Here is a 26572-nt window from a genome sequence, read left to right as displayed (position 1 = left end):
CTGCACGTGTGTTGACAAAGACCAGACGGAGAGCACACATCAGTGACATTACACCTATTTTAAAGTCCCTGCACTGGCTGCCTGTTCGCTTTAGAATTTAATTTAAGACCCTTTTATAAAAAAATCATTACATGGAAATGCTCCGGCATTCTTATCCACAATGATTGCCCGGCAGGACCCCTTAGGTCCTCTGGCACCGGTCTCCTAATTGTTCCAGAGGCTAGATAAGAACAAAAAGGCTCAGGGAAGCAGCCTTTAGCTACTATAGTCCTAGCCTTTGGAATAGCCTGCTGGAGGCTCTGCGGGTCTCTGAATCTGTTTTTAAAATAAGACGCACCTTTTTAACATTGCGTTTACATAGGTTTCTGCACTACTCTAGTTTTTATTTGTTTATATATACAGTATATATATATGTATTTTTATGTAAATCTTTTATATATTTCTCAATGTTTCTTGTTTTCTTTTTTTTCTCATGCTTTCTTTTATTTGCTGTTAACATCCTCCTTTAACCTTTTCTGTGAAGCACATTGAACTGTATGAAATGTGCTATAACACTTTGATTGATTGACTGATTGAAATACATGTGTGGGGGTTAATCGACATAAAGACTTTCTGAGAAACGTGGGATAAGAATGATTAGCTACTCTAAAAAATAAAATAAAAAACAAAACATGATATATTCAACTACTGTTTCACATACAATACTGTATAGGCTTTATATAATGTATGTATATCTATGTATGATGTATTACTATTTCAGCTCAAATATGCTAGGGAGGATTGAAATATGTACAATGTATTCAACCACTCAATCAATCAATCAATCAATAAGACAATACTGTTTCAGGTATTATATGACAGATACTCTTCACTATAGAGCAGGGGTCTTCAACGTTTTCAGGCCAAGGACCCCCTAGCTGAGAGAGAGATGAAGCAGGGACCCCCTCTATATTGGATAAAATTGTGTTTCAGATTACCTTTTGTGTTTACTTGGTCTGCTCTTTTTTCCCTCTACACCCCCCATACCTCTTTGCCCAAAATAGCCGATCTACAAGCTGCGAGGCGTTGTGAGCTTGTAGATCGGCTATTTTTGGCTAAAGTTCTCCTCAGAAAAGGGAAGGTAGGGTTCAAGTGGTTAAGGTAAAAAAATAAAATCCTATCACACAAAGATTTGGCGGACCCCCTGTAGTAACTCTGAGGACCCCCTAGGGGTCCCGGACCCCCTGTTGAAGACCCCTGCTATAGAGGTTTGGGCCGCTACGCCCAGCTTGAAAACTTTACATATATCTGCCGCTGCTCCAGGTCAGCAGCCTGCCCTTTTAGAGAGAGAGAGAGAGAGAGAGAGAGAGAGAGAGCAAGGGAGACTAGTGAAGAGAATGATGATTGTAAATTGTAAATGGTGGCTGAAACAAATGTACTAAACAATAGACAGGTGTTAGTAACAGAGAGAAAACAGACTTACCTTGTGCTGAATCATGGAATTTCTATGACACACACACACACACACACACACACACACACACACACACACACACACACACACACACACACACACGCACGCACAACAAATGTCAGTCATTTCCATGAACAAATACGAAGCAGTTATTGGAGCATGATGTTAAATGACTAAGTCTATCAGAAATGTATAAGAATTAAAAAAGGCAGACACAGATGAAATGTTGTTCCTCATAATATACTGTAGTGTCCTTTTAGCAGAGCAGCCTCCATGTGTGGAGATGTGAACACAGTACATGTCCTCCTCCTATAAGCATGTGTTCAATTCTCTACATACTGTATGTGATGTATAGTGATATAGTTTAGCAAATAACAACAATCAAACACCCATGTTTTTAGAGCTTTGCAAAGCTTTCTGCAATTCATTCTGAGGGCTGATGATGATGTTGATTTTGTTGCCACAGTGAGGTGGCCGTAGTCAAATAAGAAAGGCTTAGAAAAACATTGTAACATGAATAGACAGTGGTGTAAAGTAACTAAGTACATTTACTGAAGTACTGTACTTTTACTTTACTGGAGTATTTCCAATTTTCTGTACTTTTACTTCTACTTACACACAGGACTTGTAAGACCTTTTTTTAAAACCTCCAAAAAACAAAAAGACCATTACTTCATCAACATAAGTAATCAGTAATGTCAAATAGTATGAGAAAGAGGCAGAGATTGTGAAAATAGCAGATCTACAAGCTCACAGCGCCTCGCGGCGCGAGGCGTTGTGAGCTTGTAGATCTGCTATTTGAGTCAAGCAAAATGTAATGCCTCAACTCCAACATTTCCAAGTGCTTGTCAGGGTGTGTGGGGGGGGGGGGATATGATTATTTTGGGTTAGGGTTAGTAGATCTGCTATTTTTGATCTGTTTTTTTTACACATTTGAAATGGGACATCCTGCATAATGAGTACTTTCTACTTTTGGTACTTTAAATACTTTTTTTGCCAGTATTTCTACATTTCAGTATTGATACTTTTACTTAAGTAAAATATCTGAGCACTTTTTCCACCAATGTGAATAGATACTGCTTCATTTTATAGATAGAAGCCATGAAACCTGCCTTCATATTCAGCTGCTAATGAAGTGGCTTCTGCTCTTTCACCTCCTGAGTAGAGAAGAACAGATATTAGAGCTGTTAGTCAGTTTAAAACATCAACACCAGCTTCAGACTCATTTAAGTGTCATTGTTCTGTTGGTTTTGTTGCTGTGAGACTTCCTACATGTTGTCAGTGAGCTGTAAGATCTACAGTACCAGTCAGGTCATGGTGACTCATGGCTGTTCTTGGTGGTTCTTGTCCCGTCGTGGATCGTATTGTCTGGAGTGGAATTTCTATGACACAAACACACAAGTGCACATGCACGCATGCGCGCGCACACACACACACACACACACACACACACACACACACACACACACACACACACACACACACACACACACACACACACACACACACACACACACACACACACACACACACACACACACAAATGTCAGTTATTGGGGCACGATGCTAAATTGTGCTGATGTTGCTTGTGTTGCCAAAGTGAGGTGGCAGACTTCAAATACAAAATGCATATAAAAACATTGTAACATGACTAGGCCTATAGACACTTCTGCGTTTTATAGATAGAAACCATGAGAGCCTTGTGGATTAAAGTTCTCATTTGGATTCCATAGAAGTGTTCAATGGAAGCATGTTGCCTATACTGCAGTGGTTTTCAACCTGTGGGTCGGCACCCCCAGGGGGGTCCCCACATGATGTTTTTTTTTTTTGGGGGGGGGGTCCTCAGATGACGGTGAAGTGACAATTTAAGGACTTTTAAGACCTTTTTCTAATACCTCAAAAAAAGAAAAAGACCATTACTTCATCAACACAAGTAATCAGTAATGTCAAATAGTATGAGAAAGAGATTGTGAAAATAGCAGATCTACAAGCTCACAACGCCTCGCGGCGCTAGGCGTTGTGAGCTTGTAGATCTGCTATTTGAGTCAAGCAAAATGTAATGCCTCCAACAATTTCAAGTGCTTGTCAGGGGGGGGTGGGGGTCCCGTTCAAATATGATTATTTTGGGGGGTCCCCAGTTCAAATATGATTATTTTGGGGGGTCCCCAGTTCAAATATGATTATTTTGGGGGGTCCCCAGTTCAAATATTATTTTGGGGTAGGGTTAGCTTGGTTCAACTGGGTTAGCTGTATGTAGAAGAGTAGGAACATAGGTTTAGAACTTACTAAAACATCATAATTCTACATATTGTGCTAATTGCTATTCGTTTCATAAATCACAGATTGGGTCTTTTGGCCTGACAAAGTTGTTGAGTCATGAGAATTTATTTTAGTTTTAATCCATGGAACCTGCCTTCATATTCAGCTGCTGATGAAGAGACTTCTGCTCTTTCACCTCCTGAGTACAGAAGAACAGATATTAGTGCTGTTAGTCAGTTTAAAACATTAACCCTAGTTTCAGACTAATTTATGTCTCATTGTTCTGTTGGTTTTGGTGTGAGAATGTTGTTAGTGAGCTGTAACATATTCCAGCTACTGTCAGCTCGCTTCACCATGCTTTAGAACTACTTTATTCAAATAATAGAAAATGGAAATAGAATTACTAATATCTCTGATTATTTGGATTATTTATGTTTTTGTCTTGAAAGCTCTTGTGAGCTTGTTGATCGGCTATATTTTAACGTTAACGTTTGTGTGACTGGCATACAACAAAGTATGGAATAGGGCATTAATTTATGAAAGAAAACATTAAATGATGAAATATGAAGATACAAGTTTTTTAGTCTAGGGGTGCGTTCGGATATACAGCACTGAGCGCACCGGCCAATACAAACTAATGGGCGAGTGCGCTCCGGTGCACAATTTCCGAACGCACCCAATATGATAATAAATGAGGTTTAACAACAGACCAACTCACATCACAAACTGTACACACAATGTTCTAGAACTCACTGACCTTCAGCATCAACGACACGCTGAGGCCCACATGAAGAGAAGATCTTCTTTATACAATCTGATGACATAACATTAACATAACATCATGCTGGTAGACAATTATGATGTAAATGATATGCTGGCTATAGGCAGATAGCCTGACCGGCCCCTCCCACAAGCCAATCATTGACCAATCGTAATGGAATCTGAAAAATCTGTGTAGGCCAGTAGTAGCAAAAAGTGTGTTTTGTTAAATGCTAAATGGCGAAAATATTTTCAGGCAGAAATGGGCATGGCCTACGTGGTTGATTGAATGATCTATGGAAAGAGTTATACTGTAGGCTAAAACAATTTAAAATAATTTGTGGCAGACGTTTTTCCTTGGCCTACTGGGAGTGTGCGTGCAAAGTTTCTCACACACACACACACACACACACACACACACACACACACACACACACACACACACGGATGGACTGACACACGGATGGACGGACAGGGGCAGAAACATAGTCTCCAGCCTTCGGCCATACAGCCTGGTGGAGACAACATAAACAAACAGAACAGAACAGAACATAATGGTGATATGAGGTTTCAGAGTAACTTACCAGAAGATATCCAACCCACCATCAAAATGAATGCAAGGAGGAGAGCAACAATACTCCATCTCTCCATCAGCCCGCCGGGTGAAGTTCCTGAATGAATGAATGAATGACTCTTCATCATTTGTGGGTAACATTTGCTTTGTACGCCCCCCTTAATCCATCTGTCCGTCCGTCCATTCGCCCACCCAGTGGTGTAAAGTAACTAAGCACATTTACTCAAATACAATTTTGAAGTATTTTTACTTTACTGGAGTACTTCCAATTTTCAATGCTTTTACTTCTACCCCAATACTCAGAGGCAAATATTGTACTCTTACTCCACTACAATTATTTGAAAACTTTAGTTACCACTTTGTAGATTTTTATTACAACCTAAATGACCACTTCAGCCTATATACATTTCGACCATTTGAAAATAGCCGATCTACAAGCTCACAGTGTGTCACATTGTAGATCTGTCAGACTGAAGCTCCACGCAGCTTCAGTCTGACAGGCTAAAACTGTAGTAGTCTACCTGTGGGGAGTTGCAGTGCGGGGATTTGCTCCGTGTTCCAGAAAGGGTGTTGAATAGCACAGGTCAGGCTGGCTACTCCATTCGGGAGATCTAGCTGGCTTTTCACTGTGTAGAATCCATCTGGGTGACTCTGGGTGTCCACTCTAGGTACAGACGAGTCGTTTGCCATGTTCTTCCAGGCGATGGAGGCAGCAGGTTTTCCTCTTTCAGCTAAACACACAGCCACCCACCTGTCATCCTGCCACTGCAGACTGGCTGACACATGAGGAGGGACTGGACAGAACAGAAAGACTGACACTCACTGAATAGTAACAAGGTCATCAAATACCAGTTCAGTGTTTACATAAATTACAATATATGCCCAGTGAGAGAAATGACAGACTTACCTCTGACAGATACATTATAGATTGCAAAGTCACTTCCTCGTTTGTATGCAGACTCACAGGTGTAGACCCCCTCGTCACTGTTTGAGATGTTTGGGATGAGCAGGTATGATTCACCAGTAGATGTGTTGTGGAGAGTCTTCTCATCCTCACAAGAGTTTTGACCATCACTGTTAAAGTCTATCTGACACCGCTTGTTCTTTAAGTCTATTGTCCAGTTTGTGTAAAGCATCTTGCCCCACATTCTGATGCAATTCAGGGTAACATTATCCCCCTGGTTGACGGTTTCATTTCTGTAGACTAAGCAACAACAAAAATTATGTTAATTAATACATCTAGATATGTTTAAAATATAAGAATACTGTGTTCACAGTGGTTATATCCTGATACAAAGGACAGTGGGAATCTTAACCCAAAAGAAACCTTAATTCATTAGAGATTTGACTGTTTGAACGTATAGATGGTTTGTAAAAAACAACTTTAAGGATACCAAGAATAGGGTACTACCTCTAACAAAGAGACAATAAGGTGTATTTCCTTAAAACAAGATGGAGTCTGTTAACATTGTGGTTCATGGGGATTTGGCCACTGACATGAGTCAACCATGCCATATGACATAAAGACTCAATGATTTCAACTTCCATTCACTTAGACTTTATTAAATAAAAATATTTAATTAAAAAAAAAATATATGGAATAATTTGGGGACTTATATCATTGGCCTACGGGCCATTTCTAGTCTAACCTCCTACAGAGCCACACTGAAAACAATACCTGTTCGTAATTGTGTGGATTAAATTTGCTCTAAAGTAAATAACTTCACCAAAACCAATCAATCAACCGTTCAATCAATCAAAAGGGGTCATTATTCAGTTGCCCACCCACCTACAACATGACATCTACCAGTTCACCCAAATATAACGGTTGCAACCAGTCCTGGTTGCTTCTATCTTTGCGTTCTCATTCAAACTGTAGCCTACCTGTGGAGGCGTGTGGCGTTGTGATTTGCTCTGTGTCCCAAAAAGGGTGTTGAATAGCACAGGTCAGGTTGGGTGTGGCTACTCCGTCTGGTAGATCTAGTTGGCTTTTCACTGTGTAGAATCCATCTGGGTGACTCTGGGTGTCCACTCTAGGTACAGACGAGTCGTTTGCCATGTTCTTCCAGGCGATGGAGGCAGCAGGTTTTCCTCTTTCAGCTAAACACACAGCCACCCACCTGTCACCCTGCCACTGCAGACTGGCTGACACATGAGGAGGGACTGGACAGAACAGAAAGACTGACACTCACTGAATAGTAAAAAGGTCATCAAATACCAGTTCAGTGTTTACATAAATTACAATATATGCCCAGTGAGAGAAATTACAGACTTACCTCTGACAGATACATTATAGATAGCAACGTCACTTCCTTGTTTGTAGGCAGACTCACAGGTGTAGACCCCCTCGTCACTGTTTGAGATGTTTGGGATGAGCAGGTATGACTCACCAGTAGATGTGTTGTGGAGAGTCTTCTCATCCTCACAAGAGTTTTTACCGTGACCATCACTGTTAAAGTCTATGTGACACTGCTGCTTCCTCATGTCTATTGTCCAGTTTGTGTAAAGCATCTCACTGCATGTCTGTCTGGTGTACGTCAGGGTAACATTATCCCCCTGGTTGACGGTTTCATTTCTGTAGACTGAACAACACACATTATGTTAATATAGATCTACAGATGTATTTAAAATAATAGGGTACTGTAAACACACTGGTGATAATGTTTGAACGTATAAAATAGTTTCATCTTACAAAGGACAGTTGGCATCTTAATCATTGTGTCCAGACATTACAGAGGCCCCTCAAACCCCAACATGTTTCTGTCTAAGTTGAAAGGTTGCACAGCTGCCAGGATTTTCTCTGCTATTACTTTTGCCGTCATGTCTCCTGTGTCAACAAATCCTATGGCTTTCTCCTTGATATTTCCCTTGTACACATAGCGCAAGCAGACAGCAACCAATTCATTTTTTTCTTGCACTCATCGGCTAGTATTGCGTATCATATCAATGGCAGTTATTCTTGATTTATGAATAATAGTATTAGAAGTGATAGTATTACTGAAGCTGTAAATGACATCATGAAGAAGACATTGCTCTGATGATGTAATCAGAGACTATGTTTGAAATAAAATTCAGAAAATGTTTTCATGCTCAAAAATGTTGATCATGAGATCATGAGAATAATGTAAATGTGAGGAACATGGGCAAGTAAACAGTGGAGCTTTACTGCAGAGAGGCTTCCCCACCCCTATACATGAATCCATTACAATAGTGAAAGGTCAACAGCATACAGTAGGTGCATTATGAGACATTGCCGAGCAGCCTTTTATAGTCTTACTGTACCTGTTCTTGGAACACTTAATTGATAGATACAATTTCCGAAGTCTGACTCTGGATTCACACATTCCTTTTTGCCGTAAGTTGTTGTCACACTGGAGATGGATAAAATAATATTAGTGATGGACAGCATGTAAAATGAATAGAACCTCACAGCATTCTGACTTATGCTGCATTCACACTGGCAGCTACAAACGTTGGGCATTGCTTTGTATATTCATGTTGCTGGCTTCCATTGAAAATTAATGGTATTAATGGCTGTATCTGCCAGTGTGAACGCAGCATTAACTTCAGTTTAGAACATTCTACTTACATGATCTCCCTGCTTGGACACAATGGAGACGCTTCATTTATCTGGGAATCCTTAATGAGACTTGAGTTCATGTAGTCGATTCCTTGATCTGGACATCTGCAGCTATCATTTTGACCTGTTTTGCAGGTTTTCCAGGTTGCATTAAATTAATTAAATATTAAAACCATTATCTGTTCTTTTTTTCAACTAACCCAATTAGCAGACAATTATAATTCTCCATGGAACTAAAGTAAACCAGCAGAACAATACTCAATGAAAAGATTACAGAGTAAAAATCCGATTTGTCTATAAAATAATCTAGCCATATTAGAAATGACTACAGATGGTATTATCCAAATAGTAGGACAGGTCTAAGCAACTTGATGTTCAACTAAAAAAAGTGCGATCCTCAGAGTGCATATCTCCACCAGGCCTGCTTGCCTACCCAGGGCCGTGTTAGTCCAACCCTGGGACCACACACACACACACACACGCGCACACGCACACACACACGCACGCTCTGTCGATCTGCCTTTTCTAGTCTTACCTGTTCTTCTGATATCATAGATGAAATTTCCCAAATTTGACTCTGGATTCACACATGGCTCCTTGCCGTCAGTTGTTGTCACACTGGAGATGGATAAAAAGATATCAATGATGGACAGTGTCTAAAATGAATGGCACCTCACAGGAATATGACTTAAGGTCGTTTCAGACGGGGAGCGGTTGACGCGGGCGTTCTCGCTTGGATCAGCGGGCATCGCACCGTGATAATTGTTGTTTTGTTCTTGTGGCAGTTCACCCTGCGACTGAAAATGCGTATGACCTAACATAAGTTCCTGTGTTATTTTCCCCATAACCTAACAGGAATGCTAATCACACCTTAAAGTTAAAGGTTGAATTATTCTTTAATGTTTAAGTAGCAGAGAATGATATGTGTTTGCTTGTATTGATATATTGTTTGATGGTTGATTGCATTGACTCCAGAGAGCATGCAATCAAACATGCTCAGTCCACCCATGCTGAACCATACCAACTGTGGGTTGGTGTGAAGTGGGAAATTGGGTACTCTAATTATTATTTATTATTACGTGGGTAAATATTTGAGTAATATGTGACACTTTAAAATGTGTATATAAATTGTAATGTCTCTGGACATAGGAAATTAGCTGGTTAAATTGAGGATTCAATTCATGTTTGGTACGGTCCAATTAATGGGAGGGGCCTAGCCTATATAAGAAGGGGGACCTGCCACTGCTTGGCAGTCAAGAAAGGACTGTTGAGGACTTCTTCTCTGCAAGGATTCTGTCTGGCGATTCTTGGCAGTTTTGCCATTTTACCATTGGTTTCAAACTGTGCCTTTTGGCAAACACTACCCTCACTAGGTCAGAGTGTGACAGTCCTCCTGTGTGTAGCGGGGAAAAAAGCTGACCACAATCCAGCTCTTGCCGCCCGCGGGTGTGTGCACGAAACTAGCACGAGCGCGAGAATTTCACGGGCCGCCCCTCAACTTCTCGCACTTCCCAAACAATCGCCCGCCTCTCATTGAAAAATGTATTACTATGGCACGTCAACCGCTCCCCGTCTGAAATGACCTTAAGGCTGTTTAAAAACATTCTACTTACACAATCTCCCTGCCTGGACAAAACTGAGTCTCTTCATATATCTCATAGTTTCTGATGAGACTCGGGTGCATGGAGTCGATTCCTTGATCTGGACATGTGCAATTACCATGTTTACCTGTGGAATGAAGGGACAAGACACTTAGTTTAACGCACAGTTGCATTAGAATAATTAAATATGAAACGCTTTAGCTGTGTTTTTTCCGACTAACAACATTAATAGACAAATAAATAACATCACATTATTCTCCCCAGAACTAAAGTAAACCAGCAGAAGAAATACAAAGACAAGATTACAGAGTAAAAATCTGTCATTTGTCTATAAAAATAGATCACAGAATTGTAAAATCCATTGTTTTTCAAAGCAATCTAACCATGTTCGAAATTACTATGGTATTATCCTAGCCTGGTTCCAGACCATAGACCCCGCCCACTCAAGCTCGACGCAGCTTCAGTCTGATAATCAGGCTAGTATTATCCAATTATTAGAAAATGTTTAAGCAACTTGATGTTCTACTAGAAAAGTGTGCTCCTCATAGCACAGATCTCCACCAGGCCTGCTTGCCTACCCAGGGCTGTGTCAATTGTGATGCTGTGTCATGAATTGAATTGAATTGCTGTGTCTACTTGATGTTCTGTGTCAGTCGTGGAGTGCAGCCGTCAGAACACAAGGAATTGTTGCGGGGGGGAAATGGAGTTTGTACGACAGATGGTGCAACTGTTCATGTTTGTTGCCATGGGGGCACACCAAATGCAGAATGTTGAACTGTATGTCATAGAAATGCTGTTGCCCCAGCTTCATCGCATCCTGACATCTACACCCCATTACGTACACAACCCTGGCTAGGCAACCCAGCCTGGCACTGATATGCGCTCCGTTGAGCAGCCTTTTTTATGTTTACCTGCTCTTTTGAGAATGATAAACTTTCCCAAGTTTGACTGTGGATCCACGCATTGCTTTACCATGTTAGCTGTTTCCACACTGGAGATGGATAAAATAATATTAGTGATGGACAACATGCAAAATTAATGGCACCTCACAAGTAACACTTTGTCATAAGTGGTGAATTCATACAATGAATTAACTCTTGTATTTATGCTTCATTAATTATTAACTGATACATTAATTCATCATGAATTTATAATGAATTCATGTTAATTCATGGTGAAGTCACTATGACTTAACCAAACCTAATATATCATTAATTGAAGGTCACACATGGGGTTTTTAGATCAGCTTTTTTTTGGTGGCTTCTATGCCCAGGATGAGTGCTCATAGGCGGGTAGCAGTAGTGAGGAGAGTCTGTCTCTGGTGGTGGTTGTTTTTTCAAAACGTCCACGTGGTGCATGGCTTTGTGTTAGGCTGACGGGGGTCTCCCAAGTTGAACTAGCTCACTGGATACGCCCAGTGGTCCCAGGGGGACCCCCAGGTGTGTCAGTGTTTTCATCATTAGTTAAACATTTCTTACTTACTCAATTAATTATGAACTTAATGTCAAGTATTTATTAATTAATCAATTATAATCTGTTAAAGTGTTACCAAACATTCTACTTACATGATCTCCCTGTGTGGACAGAATAGAGTCGCTTCATTTATCACTTCATTCTTAATGAGTCTTGGATGCATGGAGTCGAGTCGTTGACCTGAACATTTACAGTTAGGTGTACCTGGAATAAAGGGACAAGACACTTAGTTGCATGAACAGTCTTTTGTCTATAACAATAGAGCTCAAGCTCCTTGCAATCGCATGCTGCCAGGCCCCACTTCTTCATAGAAGATTTGAAGCATCACAGGACTCCAGAGATAATGTGTACCGATTTGTATTGGTTTTGGAAAAGAATTGTAGGAGTAGTAGCAAAAAGGGTGTTTTGAAGAAAACGCAAAATTGCGGAAAATCTTGCCAGGCAGAAATGGGCGGGGCCTATATGCGGAGTTGCATCATGATTCAAGGAATCCACACAAAAAAACTGATTGTATGACCTACTGTTCAACAATTATAGGCCAGAATGTGAAGTGGCCTGTTAGCGCCACCATGAGACCGATTTGAGAGGTGGAGGTTATTCGTAATGTGGGTGCCGGTGCATGCAAAGTGTTGTGCTGATCAGTCCACCGATATTAGCTTCACAGTCTCACGGAAACACACGCAAGCGTGCATGCGCGCACAGACACACACACACACACACACACACACACACACACACACACACACACACACACACACACACACACACACATGCTGGACGCACACACAGACGGACAGGGGCAATGTTTAGGGGCCATACCGTACACCTCCAAAAGCACCTTAACTTAACTAAATAACTGCAACTGCAAATTTTTGCACCAAATGTGAAACGTTGCACCATCTGTCATATAAATTCTATTGCCCCAGCTTCTTCCTGACGAATGCGCCCCACAACCCAGCCTGGTGGAGATATGCTCCACCAAGCAGCCTTTTCTAGTGTTACCTGTTCTTTTGAATTCATCAAGAAACGTTCCCAACGTTGACTCTGGATTCACACATCGCTTCTTGCCGTCAGTTTTTGTCACACTGAAGATGGATAAAATAATATCAGTGATGTACAGTTTGTAGATGAATGCCCCCCCCCCCCACAGGAATATGACTTATGCTGCTGTTTAGAATATTCTACTTACATGATCTCCCTTTGACAGAATAGATTATCATTTATCTGGTAATCCTTAATGAGCCTCAACTCCATGTTGGACACTTGGAGCAGTGAACATTGGCATTGACTTCTGAAACTGGGGCCACCTGTGAATGAAGGTAGTTGCATGCACAGTTGCATTAAAATAATTCAATATTAAATGCTTTATCTATGTCGGGTTTTCTTTTTAATAACAACATTAGCAGACAAATAAATGACGACACATTATTCTACCTACAGTAAAACTAAAGTAAACCAGCAGAACAACTTACATAACAATGACAAGAGAGTAATTAAAGCGTAAATACTTGACTTTTGTCTAAAAATAGATGACAGAAATGTAATCGTTTTCAGTGTTTTCATTTAAATCTAACCATATTAGAAATTATTCTGGTTTGTGTTAAAAAAAATAAAATAACCCTTATTCTCCCCAATTTAGTCATTATACCAAAAAAAAACATTACATACTGTAGCAGCAGCATTACAGTTTACTGGCAAACAGCTACTTGTCCTCAAGGTCCCACACACCCGCCTGAGGTCAAAAGGTGACCGTGCGTTTTCGGCTGCTGCCCCAAAACTATGGAACAACCTACCGCCACCTATCAGGGCTGCACCCTCGTTGGACATTTTTAAAAACAGATTAAAAACGCACCTGTTCTCTCAGGCCTTTTAAGTTCTACCCCCTGCCATGGAGAAATTGTTGGACACCTGTTTACGTGCTCCCACATTTTCCTGTATGTTCCCTTAGCCACTTGCCTTTTTTGCTATGCTTTTTGTATTATTGCTTTTTTGTATATATTGTTGATCCTTTTGTTTTGTTTTTGTGTATTTTTGCTCGCAGTTGTATGTGTATGTATTGATGATTCTTGTGTGTTTTTTAACCCTGATGTACAGCACTTTGGTCGGCCTTTGGTTGTTTTTAAATGTGCTTTATAAATAAAATTGACTTGACTTGACTTGACTTGACTTACCTGCTACTAAGGAGCCCCCACCGGGAGGACGTAGAGCGATCGTCCTGGGTCTCTCGAATGCTGAGAGGGAGTATTACTATTACTTTGGGGTGCTATATATAGACAACCAATATACTGTAGCCAAGCACAACCAAATGTAACTCTGCACGTGACACCAAGTAAATTCCATCTGCTACCAGGAACAACATTTGCACACATGAGTTATGTTTACAGATCTCAATAATCTGAGACCATTCATGAATATGAGTTGGCAGAGATTGCCAAAAATGTATTTTGATACAAATTCACTATCAAATTGATCACAATACAAATAAAAAATACTTGTCTGAGAAATATATTTGAAATACAAATATGTACCAAATACATATTATTTTACTTTTTATCTTTACTTTACCCCTTTTTCTACCCAATTTAGTCGTATTGCCAATTAATTCCTCCCCACACACATTTCTGTGTGTTGTCACTGATGTTGTATCCTACTGACTCACCTAGCAGTGATGGGCCCAATTGAGGAGGGGGACGGGGCTCCATCCAGGGTGGCTTGAAATCTGAGAGGGAGTATAACTATTCATTTGGGGTGCTATATCTCTCTATACAACCCATATTCATGAATATGAGTTTGCAGATATCTGCTAAATACATTAAGAAAAAAGTATTTTAATGCTGATTACAAATACTCTGTCAAAAGCTTTATCACAATACAAATACAAAATACTGGTCTGAGAAATGTATTTGACATACAAATACGTATAACGTACAAATACCTTCTTTTTTTTACCCCCTTTTTCTCCCCAATTTTGTCATATAATAATTAATTATTTCCCACACACATTTCTGTGTGTTTTCACTGCTGTTGAATCCTACTGACTCACCTGCTAGTGAGGAGCCCCCGCCGGGAGGACGTAGGTACATTTTTTTGGAATCTGAGAGGGAGCATTACTATTAATTTGGGGTGCTACTGTATATAAAGAACCGATATACTGTAGCCAAGCACAACCAAATGTAACTCTGCACATGACACCAAGTAAATTCCATCTGCTACCAGGAACAACATTTGCACACATGAGTTATGTTTACAGATCTCAATAATCAGAGACCATTCATGAATATGAGTTGGCAGAGATTGCCAAAAATGTATTTTGATACAAATTCACTATCAAATTGATCACAATACAAATAAAAAATACTTGTCTGAGAAATATATTTGAAATACAAATATGTACCAAATACATATTATTTTACTTTTTATCTTTACTTTACCCCTTTTTCTTCCCAATTTAGTCATATTGCCAATTAATTCCTCCCCACCCACATGTCTGTTTGTTATCACTGATGTTGTATCCTACTGACTCACCTGTTGGAGAGGAGGACCGATCAGGTAGAACCAAACCTGAGAGGGAATTGTACTATTAATTTGGGGTGCTATATACATACTGTAGCCACACACAACCAAATCTAACTCTGCATGTGACACCAAAAAGTATGTAAATTACATTTGCTACCAGGAACAACATTTGCACACATGAGTTATTTTTGCAGAACTCAATAATCAGAGACTAATCTTTTATATGAGTTGGCAATGATTGGCAAAAATAATTTTAAAAATGTATTTTGATACAAATTTGAATACTTTCACTATCAAATTGATCACAATACAGATCCAAAATACTTGTGTGAGAAATGTATTTGAGATACAAATACGTATTATGTACAAAATAATATTATTTTACTTTTTTGATTCTATTTTCTTCCCAATTTAGTCGTATTGCCAAGTAATTCCTCCCCACCCACATGTCTGTGTGTTATCACTGATGTTGTATCCTACTGACTCACCTGTTGGAGAGGAGGACCGATCAGGTAGAAACAAATCTGAGAGGGAATTTTACTATTAATTTGGGGTGCTATATATAGACAACTGATATACTGTAGCCACACACAACCAAATGTAACTCTGCACGTAACACCAAAGAGTATGTAAATTACATCTGCTACCAGGAACAACATTTGCACACAAAGAAGTGCAAAAGAAGTGCAAGAAGCAAATCTTTGCTTCTGGGGGTCCCTGGAACAACATATTTTGAGATGGGGGTCCACGGCCAAATACATATAATTATTGGGGTCCTTGACATGAAAAAAGTTATAACCACTGATAAGTTAGAAAAAACTAAAACTGTTGCCATTTAGAAGACATTTGTAGAACCCCCATGAAGCAAAGATTTGAGTTAAAATGTTCGCTTTAACAACTATATATGAACAGTCAGGTTTGCAGTTACGTGTACCTGTAGAATGAAGGGACAAGACACTTAGTTGCAGGAACAGTTTCATTCAAATCATTATATTAAAGCCTTTATCTGTGTTTTCAACCAACATTAGCTGCAAACAAACATATGACAGCAAATTATTCTACCAGAACTAAAGTAAACCAGCAGAACAACACACAATGAAAAGATTAGATACCAGCAGTAAAAATCTGTCTTTTGTTTATAAGAATAGAGCTCAAGCTCCCCGCAATCTTATGCTGCCAGGCTCCACTTCTTCACATGACTAATGAGATGTGTACGGATTTGCATGAGTTTTGGACAACATTTTAGGAGTAGTAGTAAACAAAACCCGCTAAATTTAGTCCATGAGCCAGAGCCCCAAAATTGAGCAATTATCATCGAAAGAGTGGGCAAAACCAAACCTATATTAAATTGTTCAGAGGGTCAATACGAGTAAATAAATGTATGATAACCTCACCACAGGAGCAGCTTTTTCATGGTTATCACACATTTTGTAATTTTCCCCATACGTACATGACAGGTCAAAAAATTACAAAATTTTAAAAAGAGTTATCATAATGAAACTTCCTGAGTTGATTACTTACATGAAGACAATGATTTATCGTATTACAAGTTTTCTGAAATTGTATATTTAAATATGCAAATTAGGCATTTAGTCCATGAGCCAGAGCCCCAAAATTGAGCAGATATTGAATATTCCCTCGTTAAAAACCTTTGAATCCAACATCTTAACAAAATGAAATAAGTATGTTGACTCTGGCTTTGTCCAATGTTGATTCTGGAAAGTTATGCAAATTTGGGCATATTTTCCTATGCCTAATTTGCATATTTAAATATACAATTTCAGAAAACTTGTAATACGATAAATCATCGTCTTCATGTAAGTAATCAACTCAGGCAGTTTCATTATGATAACTCTTTTTAAAATGTTGTCATTTTTTGACCTGTCATGTACGTATGGGGAAAATTACAAAATGTGTGATAACCATGAAAAAGCTGCTCCTGTGGTGAGGTTATCATACATTTATTTACTCGTATTGACCCTCTGAACAATTTAATATAGGTTTGGTTTTGCCCACTCTTTCGATAATAATTGCTCAATTTTGGGGCTCTGGCTCATGGACTAATTGAGGAAAATTGTGTTTTGAACCGATTTGGCACTGTGGAGATGCCATTCTTCCCAGAATGAAGCACTTGTACATAATGAATGTGTGTGTTAAAGGTAGGGTAAGTGATATTCCTTTGTTAAAATAAGTGTTAAATAACTAATATATTCTGATAGTAATCATATAGACTCTATATGATTACTATCAGAATATAGATATTTAACACTCTATATTATAGAGTGTTAGTTCAGTAGCAGGAGCTTTAACCTTTTAACAAAAAACTTTTTGTTTTAACAAAAAAATATCACTTACCCTACCTTTAAATTCTGTCTGAGAACTGCTGACAGTCCAAACAAGCATGTAATGCAGCTAGAGTCTTGTATGAGTTACAGTACAATTATATAAAACACTTAATAATAATAATGATAATGACACCATAGAGTTTGAGATCCTCATGGGCGTCCCTGGCCCCCTCCCTCTTTAAGACCTAATCCCTCTAAAAGGAAAAGAAAACCCAGAAAAGCGGCAAACATTTTGAGAATAGCCAATCTACTTGCTTACAACGCCTCGCTGCAGTTGTGAGCTTGTAGATCAGCTATTTTCACAATATGTACCGTATCTGTGGAACCGAGTCAAACTAATGTAATGCCTCATCAGCCTCAACTCTTGTGTGAGTGCTTAAAAAGCTTGTCTGGGGGGGGGGGGGTCTGAAAAGTTTGAGAACCAATGGTTTATGTCACAGAGCGGAGTACTTCACGCACACACGCACGCACACGCACACGCACACACACACACACACAGACAGAGGATAATCTGATTCTCGTTCATAAGAAAACATCCATTAACCCTAAAAAATAAAATGTTCTCCCCTGAGGACTGAACAGATATGTTCTGAACAATGTGGATATTATGATAGAAGTGCAACACAAACTCATAGCATTAAAGGACAAAACGTATACTTACTGATCACTGTAACCTTGTAGGTCTTGTTCTGCAGTCTGCCGTTTATCTCCACAGAATATATTCCATTGTCTTCTTCGGTCATATTTTTGATGACCAAATGTCCAGTTTCTTTATTCAATTCTGCGCGGTTTCTAAATGTCCCGTTGTAATCCACATCAGGACCAAAGCTCTGATCCCATTCTACTACCTTATCGAGGCCAAGTTTCCACAGGATGCCAGTGATGGGCTCAGTAAATGAGCTGTTATCTGGATGCAATTCAAGGATTCCATCCGGTTGGACGTACACATCGTGGTCTGTGGGTGAGGAGAAAATTATTTCAGTGGAGTTGAACAATTAAAGCGGTTGCTAATGTCAGATATAGTAAAAATGGATTTAGTAGTAAACATAATTGACCACAATACCATAATAATACCTAAACTCAAATGAACCAACCCTCGATTTGTACTGTAGTATGGACAAAATATCAAACACACAACCAGCAGGAGTACGTGTCTTGTTAATTTCAATACACAATATTGTATTGTATCTGTATAAATTTTCCTTTTGTACTTATTTATTTATTTAATATAATAAAATTAGTTTTCAGTTTTGATTCATACTACTATATAGACAACTGATATACTGTAGCCACGCACAACCAAATGTAACTCTGCATGTGACACCAAAAAGTATATAAATTCCATCTGCTACCAGGAACTACATTTACACACATGAGTTATTTTTACAGAATTCAATATTTAGAGACTATTCATGAATATGAGTTGCCAAAAATGCATAAAGTATTTTGATACAAATTAGAAATACTAGGTAAAAAAAAATCTCAATACAAATACAAAATACTTTAAAGAAATGCGTTTGAGATACAAATACGTATTACGTACAAATACACATTATTAGATTTGGCTTTGTACCCTTTTTTCTTCCCTATTTAGTCGTTATGCTAATTATTCCTCCCCAAACACATATCTGTGAGTTGTCACTGATGTTGTATCAAACTGACTTACTGGGAGGAGGAGGAGGACGGGGACGGGGACGGGGACGACGGGGACCCCTCTTACCTGAGGGGGAGTTTTACTATTAATTTGGGGTGGTATATATAGACAACTGATATACTGTAGCACAACCAAATGTAACTCTGAATGTGACACCAATAAGTATGTAAATTCCATCTGCTACCAGGAACAACATTTTTACAGAACTCAATAATCAGAAACCATTCATGAATATGAGTTGGCAGAGATTTCCCCAAAAATACACTAAATAAAGTATTTTGATACAAATTTAGAAATACTCTGTCAAACAATGATCACAATACAAATACAAAATACCTGTCTGAGAATTGTATTTGAGATACAAATACAAATTATGTACAAATACATATTATTTCACTTTTAGTTTTTCCTTTTTACTGATTAGAACTTAACTTGACAACCAGATAATATCTTATCTTATCTTATTCTAGCTTATCTTTTCTAGAGTTATTCAAGTTCATGTAAAGTTAATAAATTCCAGCCTTCCATCTTTTGGTTCAGTTCAACACTTCATTGCATTGATGCAGCAGGTAGATTCAGCTGTCACTATGTCACTCACTGCACTGTGAGATTAGATGCCTTGCAACTCAGAATGAAGCACTTATCATCATGTAAATGAAGTAAAGATAAAGCCTTTCTTCTGCTCTCATTACATCAGAGACAAGACAGCTTCGGTAAACTATATTTATCAATGGAGGTTATATTTTTTAGTCCACCGTAGTCTGTCTTTTTTAGGTCTGTTACTAAAATATTATTTAACTTTTTTAGGAAGGGAAGTGGCTTCTTCATTCTTTATTATGTATACTGTATATTTAAAATTTGACCATTAACAATTATTTGACACTCCCCTGGACTGAAAATAAAAACAATATATTTATATTTATAATAATATATAACTGAGTATTTTTTTAATTTTGTTAACCTTGACCCTCCCCTGTTCCCCTGTTTTCCAACAGTGGCCTCTGCCATGAATTTCAAACGGTCCTTTATAATCCACTGTGACAGAAAACCACATCACAAAAAAACATCAAGATACAGTTTTACGTTTTGCATGTTAATGTAGAATATCATATACAGTATATACCAGCTGCTATGTTATAAAATCAGCAGAGAGAGAGAGAGAGTAATTCAAGTTTATGTAAAGTTAATAAAGTCAGCCTTCCCCGTTCAGTTCAACACTTCATTTAATTTGATGCAGCACGTATAGGCTCAGCTGTCAATATGGCGTAATGTCAGACATTGCACTGTGGAGATGCCATGCTTCCCAGAATGAAACACATGTACATTGAATGTATGTGTTAAAGGTAGGGTATGTGATATTTATCTTTTAAAATAAGTGGTTAACACACACACACACACACACACACACACACACACACACACACACACACACACACACACACACACACACACACACACACACACACACACACACACACACACACACACACACACACACACACAGTCACCAGCCTGTCAACTGGAGAGCCAAGGTTCACATGTTCAACTACACTCGCGCCCGCCCGCCGGCTGGCCGGAGGAGTTTTTAAACCAAAAACTCCACAATCTCTACCGTAGCATGGACACAATCTCAAAGACTCAACCATACTGTTCATACAGCAGCAGTAAAATGTGTGTCTGGTTAATTTCAGTACACAATATTGTATTTATCTGTATTTATTTCCTTTTTGTATTTATTTAAATATTTTTAATCGTTTTTTGTTTAATCACATTTATTTTTTCTTTACTATTTATTTCTGTATTCATTGACACACAATGCATTCAGTTTGAGTTTTTACAAGTTCTTGTTGAAGTTGAAGTCATCACCTACCTGATGCCGTGTTGATTCCAGACACTGCCAACAGCCACACCACCAACCACAGAGCCCTGAGGCTCGCCTTCATGTTTTTAACAACGTTCCTAATGATCTTAAAATAATACAGACAGACAGCCAGTAAACAATATTAATAGTGCTTAATGTTGATGTTATATCTGTCTTATTAGACGTCAGCTCTCCTGTTCCAGATGGAAACTGAAGGGGTGGAAGTTACAACCAACTAATATGACACTTTTCACATGTAACTCCTCCCATACAGTGTAGGGCAAGTTGTTACAATTTATTATTAGATGGGAAAAAAAGAACACATAGGCAATCAAATAAATCACCATATATATATACATACATACGTATTGAAATCTTTTTTCATAGTTGATAGTGTAGTAAATTTAAGTAAAATAGTTGTATGTGTATCCCTATTAAGAGTAAAGTCACCTCAAATCAAGGCCTTCATTTTGACAGAAATGTCAAGTTAAGCACGACTGAGAATGGACTGAGTATTTTTTTAATTTTGTTAACCTTGACCCTCCCCTGTTCCCCTGTTTTCCAACAGTGGCCTCTGCCATGAATTTCAAACGGTCCTTTATAATCCACTGTGACAGAAAACCACATCACAAAAAAACATCAAGATACAGTTTTACGTTTTGCATCTTAATGTAGAATATCATATACAGTATATACCAGCTGCTATGTTATAAAATCATCAGAGAGAGAGAGAGAGAGAGAGAGAGAGAGAGAGAGAGACAGAGAGCGAGCGTGCAGAGACAAAAGGTTAATGAGAACTTTACATGGTGAAGACCAGATGTTCCATCTTATCGTATCTTATCTATAGTAATTCAAGTTTATGTAAAGTTAATAAAGTCAGCCTTCCCCGTTCAGTTCAACACTTAATTTAATTTGATGCAGCACGTATAGGCTCAGCTGTCAATATGGCGTAATGTCAGACATTGCACTGTGGAGATGCCATGCTTCCCAGAATGAAACGCATGTACATTGAATGTATGTGTTAAAGGTAGGGTATGTGATATTTATCTGTTAAAATAAGTGGTTAACACACACACACACACACACACACACACACACACACACACACACACACACACACACACACACACACACACAGAGTCACCAGCCTGTCAACTGGAGAGCCAAGGTTCACATGTTCAACTACACTCGCGCCCGCCCGTCGGCTGGCCGGAGGAGTTTTTAAACCAAAAACTCCACAATCTCTACCGTAGCATGGACACAATCTCAAAGACTCAACCATACTGTTCATACAGCAGCAGTAAAATGTGTGTCTGGTTAATTTCAGTACACAATATTGTATTTATCTGTATTTATTTCCTTTTTGTATTTATTTAAATATTTTAAATCGTTTTTAGTTTAATCACATTTATTTTTTCTGTACTATTCATTTCTGTTTTCATTGACACACAATGTATTCAGTTTGAGTTTTTACAAGTTCTTGTTGAAGTTGAAGTCATCACCTACCTGATGCCGTGTTGATTCCAGACACTGCCGACAGCCACACCACCAACCACAGAGCCCTGAGGCTCGCCTTCATGTGTTTAACAACGTTCCTAATGATCTTAAAATAATACAAACGGACAGCCAGTAAACTATATTAATAGTGCTTAATGTTGATGTTATATCTGTCTTATTAGACGTCAGCTCTCCTGTTCCAGATGGAAACTGAAGGGGTGGAAGTTACAACCAACTAATATGACACTTTTCAGATGTAACTCCTCCCATACAGTATGTAGGGCAAGTTGTTACAATGTATTATTAGATGGGAAAAAAAGAACACCTAGGCAATCAAATAAATCACCATATATATATACATACATACGTATTGAAATCTGTTTTCATAGTTGATAGTGTAGTAAATTTAAGTAAAATAGTTGTATGTGTATCCCTATTAAGAGTAAAGTCACCTCAAATCAAGGCCTTCATTTTGACAAATGTCAAGTTAAGCACGACTGAGAATGGACTGAGAATGGATTATCAAATCTTATCCATTTTCGAAACACCCAGTCTCTAGATTGTCTCCCTTACTTATTCTGACTACTATTAAAATAACAGGTTTAAATATAAACATTGCATCATAAGGCTATCTGTCTCTTCATCAGGATGTGGTTTCTCTGTAACTTAACAGATTTCTTACTGACATTCTGACAGGAAGCTGTTCTCATCAACACACCTTCTGAGACTACTTGCAATTATTACTTTTAACAAATCTGTTCTATTTGCACAGATACTGGCCTACTATAGTAGCGTGAAAGGAAAAGTCTGATATCCTGTAGTTTTCAGTTTAACCCACTTTTTACCTTCCAAGTCTCTACCTGCATTTATACAACAGGCAACATGAGGTGAACATGAGTAAATATTAACAGTCAATCCATAGTTAACCTCTGAAACCCATGCCTTTTTTTTTTGTTTCAAAAGAAAAAAAGTCTGGGGGAACCTTGCAGGAACGGTGGTGGGGGGGGGGGGAGGCGGGGACATAGATTGGTGAAGCAATAGGAATAGGCGCTGGTACCGAGCGCAAGGCTTTGGATCCGCCCTTCAAGACCTTCGATAGGGCTGGCTCCTCCAGTCTAATCCATAGTAGATTAAAAGCTCTATTTATGTGGCACTACGAAAGTGACATGTAACTAGGCAGATGCCCATTTAGAATGCATGCCCCCCTTGTACCTGTTGTACTGTCTGTCTGTCTGCCTGCCTGCCTGCCTGCCTGCCTGCCTGCCTGCCTGCCTGCCTGCCTGCCTGCTTGCCTGCCTGCCTGCCTGCCTGCCTGCCTGCCTGCCTGCCTCCCTCCCTCCCTCCCTCTCATGCCCATATGGAGATCTCGGTATCTGTCTCTGTGTCCCTTTTATGCCCATAAGTAGCTTGGTGGCGTCATATCGAGTGACTTACTTGACTTAAACCCTTTTGCTCTTTGGGGAGCATAGGTCATTTATGAATTCCTCCAGCTGGTTCGGTGTTGGGCGATCTTTTCTGCTTCCTTCCAAGATGTTCCTTTTTCCCTGAGTTCCGCCTCGACAGACTTTTTCCAGCTGTTTCTGGATCATTTTGCTCGTCATAGCGAGCACAATAATAAATACAATCTATTTCACCTCTGGTGGCACAATTGCCCTGTTTGCCCAGCGCATGCACCGCCCCTGTGTACAGTTGTAGCAGCTTCAGGGTGTTCAGGCCTGCTGGTGAACTTCTAACATTGTGAGCTTGTAGATCTGCTATTTTCAAAAGGTTTCATACATTTGAAAACTTGAAATGGGACATTCTGCATATTGAGTACTTTTACTTTTGGTACTGTAAGTACATTTTGATACCAATACGTTTGTACTTTTACTCAAGTAAATTTAGAATTCCGGACTTTTACTTGAAACAGAGTATTTCTACATTGCAGTATTGATACTTTTACTTAAGTAAATAATGTGAGTACTTTTTCCACCACTGGTGTTGTGTTTGTATTACAGTTGGTGTTGTATCTTAGTTTGTGGTTGTGGTGTGTGTTGCACGTTGACATTTTCCCAGAGTGTTTCATGCCATGCTCTGTCTCTACGGTGAGAGTCTTACCGCTGGTTTCTATGTTTCCACTGAGTGTTGACGTGAACTGATCAGTGTGACCTCATCGGCTGCAGCCACACAGTTTTATAGAACCCAGGGAGTGTGAACCATCCTTTCAGACAGTGGTTCTCAAACTGTGGGTCTGGGTCCCTAAATTATTTTGGGGTGGGTCCCCAGATTATTTGCTTGGTGTGCAACATTGTTTTCTCACTCAACAGTGAACAAACCAACATACGGTATAAGTGCACACAGGGTATCTGCACATTGCCAGAGTGGAAATCTCTTTGTTGTTGCCAGATGTTGAGAGAAATAAGCAGCCAGTTATATGAAAACAAGCCCTAAAGAGGTGACTAGAATACGTTAGCACTTTAAACCTATACAGTACATTGGCTATTTGAAACTAGACGATCTTCAAGCTCACAGTGAGCTTGTAGATCTGCTATTTTCAAAAAGATCTTGAAAAGAAATAGTTAAATAGTATTTGGAATATATATATATATTTATATATATCACCATATATATTGTCGCCGGGCGGTTTACGGAGGTATGTCCGTCCCGTATAGGCTCTCTGACTAACAGGTAATTTCCTATCCTAGTGAACTAAACCTTCAATTCACTCATAGGAAGCACATAAGCCTATGGCGTAAGATATTCACTCCAGCTCGTTAACCAATCTCCATCTTAAGGCCACACCCCTTTTCAGCTATAGGCATCGACCAGGAACAACCCATTAATCCCTCGATGCCTATAATCACCTTAATTACTATTAGCTATCCTACTAATCGCATGCAAGTTATTGTGATTACTGGTTTGATTATTCTGAATGTATTAATAATGTCTAAATCCAGGGTGTTGTTTCTTGAAAATGACTAAACCCTTTTAATCAATACCCAAGGTGGGGTTAGAGGTAACCCATAAAATCCCATAAAATCCTTATATATATATATATATATATATATATATATATATATATATATATATATATATGCACAAATCTATTTTACTCTTTGAAAGAGATAAACCAAATAAGGGGAATTATCCCCAAAGTGTGTAAAATAACTCAGGTATGCAGGTAAAAGTAAGTAGATTGAATACAATGTTCAATTAAGCTGTTACAAATTAATCCATATCACATACATGAGAATATTAAAGTTCTATCCAAATAGATCTCAAATACATAGGTACCCTTACCCTCCCATGCTGTGATAAATCAAGACATAACTAAAATATCACCTTCTGGTAGTTCCTTCAAATAATCCAGATTCCTTCTTTCTACCTGTTGTCTATTTTAAAGCAGAGCGAGGTATAAGGCGTACAATCTTTCCCTCGCCTGACTACAACCTAATAATAGGCTATAAAGGGTGAGGCCCCTTATAAGACCCATCATCAAATTGGGAGATCTTTTAGTCTAATACACGCACTACGTTTTTGGCTGATTTTTCTACCCCATCTATTATTAAGCATCTAAATTCCATATTCGTACAAGTCAGAGGCTAATTCCCCAACTCGGGTGATATGGTGAGATTACTTTAACATACCCCAGGTCTCTAACGACAGCGCGCAAAGTCTCTCAACAACTTGCTCTCTGAACATTGTTTATAAAGGGCATTTTGGCCCATCCTATTTTTCCTACCACCCACGTTCTCTTGACCATATCCCATTTATTACCCCATGGTCAGCGTGACTGTGCTTGATGCGTCATGACCCTTTTAATCTATGTTTGGGACATATCACCTCTTCCCTATTCTTACACACTATTTCACCATTATGCAATACCCTTAGGGAAATGATGTTTCCATAGTCTCAGTAGCTATTACCCTATACACTAGTCGTGACCATTATTTTCCTATGTATACTATTTATCTCAGTTTACTTATCGTCAGTTAAAGGTATTTGATTTGCTTTGGTTAAA

General features: G+C 38.9%; 1 protein-coding gene across 5 annotated transcripts; it reads right to left on the bottom strand.

Annotated features, from left to right (window-relative positions):
• Positions 1-1099: 1099 nt before the first annotated feature.
• On the bottom strand, positions 1100-21177 carry LOC308078123 (uncharacterized protein). 5 transcript variants are annotated; one of them, XM_080419219.1, is made up of 20 exons: positions 21085-21177; positions 19227-19280; positions 18222-18515; positions 11792-11903; positions 11138-11217; positions 10239-10353; positions 9161-9243; positions 8635-8749; positions 8328-8416; positions 7322-7627; positions 6930-7208; positions 5953-6249; positions 5567-5839; positions 5056-5142; positions 4470-4526; positions 3867-3911; positions 2758-2835; positions 2566-2610; positions 1463-1484; positions 1100-1316 (listed from the first exon to the last, which is right to left on the bottom strand). In XM_080419219.1, exons 1-19 carry the CDS (start codon positions 21155-21157, stop codon positions 1474-1476), a joined length of 2493 nt encoding a protein of 830 aa, XP_080275345.1. In that variant the 5' UTR covers positions 21158-21177; the 3' UTR covers positions 1100-1316; positions 1463-1473. The 5 variants fall into 5 exon arrangements, with proteins under 5 accessions (XP_080275345.1, XP_080275346.1, XP_080275344.1 ...); XM_080419220.1 differs by having other exon boundaries at positions 1100-1311; XM_080419218.1 differs by lacking the exons at positions 1100-1316; positions 1463-1484 and having other exon boundaries at positions 2408-2610.
• Between the last annotated feature and the right edge of the window lie 5395 nt (positions 21178-26572).

This window comes from Gymnoscopelus braueri, assembly GCF_963280865.1.
Source record: "Gymnoscopelus braueri genome assembly, chromosome: 22".
Lineage (NCBI taxonomy): Eukaryota > Metazoa > Chordata > Actinopteri > Myctophiformes > Myctophidae > Gymnoscopelus > Gymnoscopelus braueri.
Note: the sequence above shows the minus strand (reverse complement) of the source record. Positions and strands in the feature narration are given on the sequence as shown.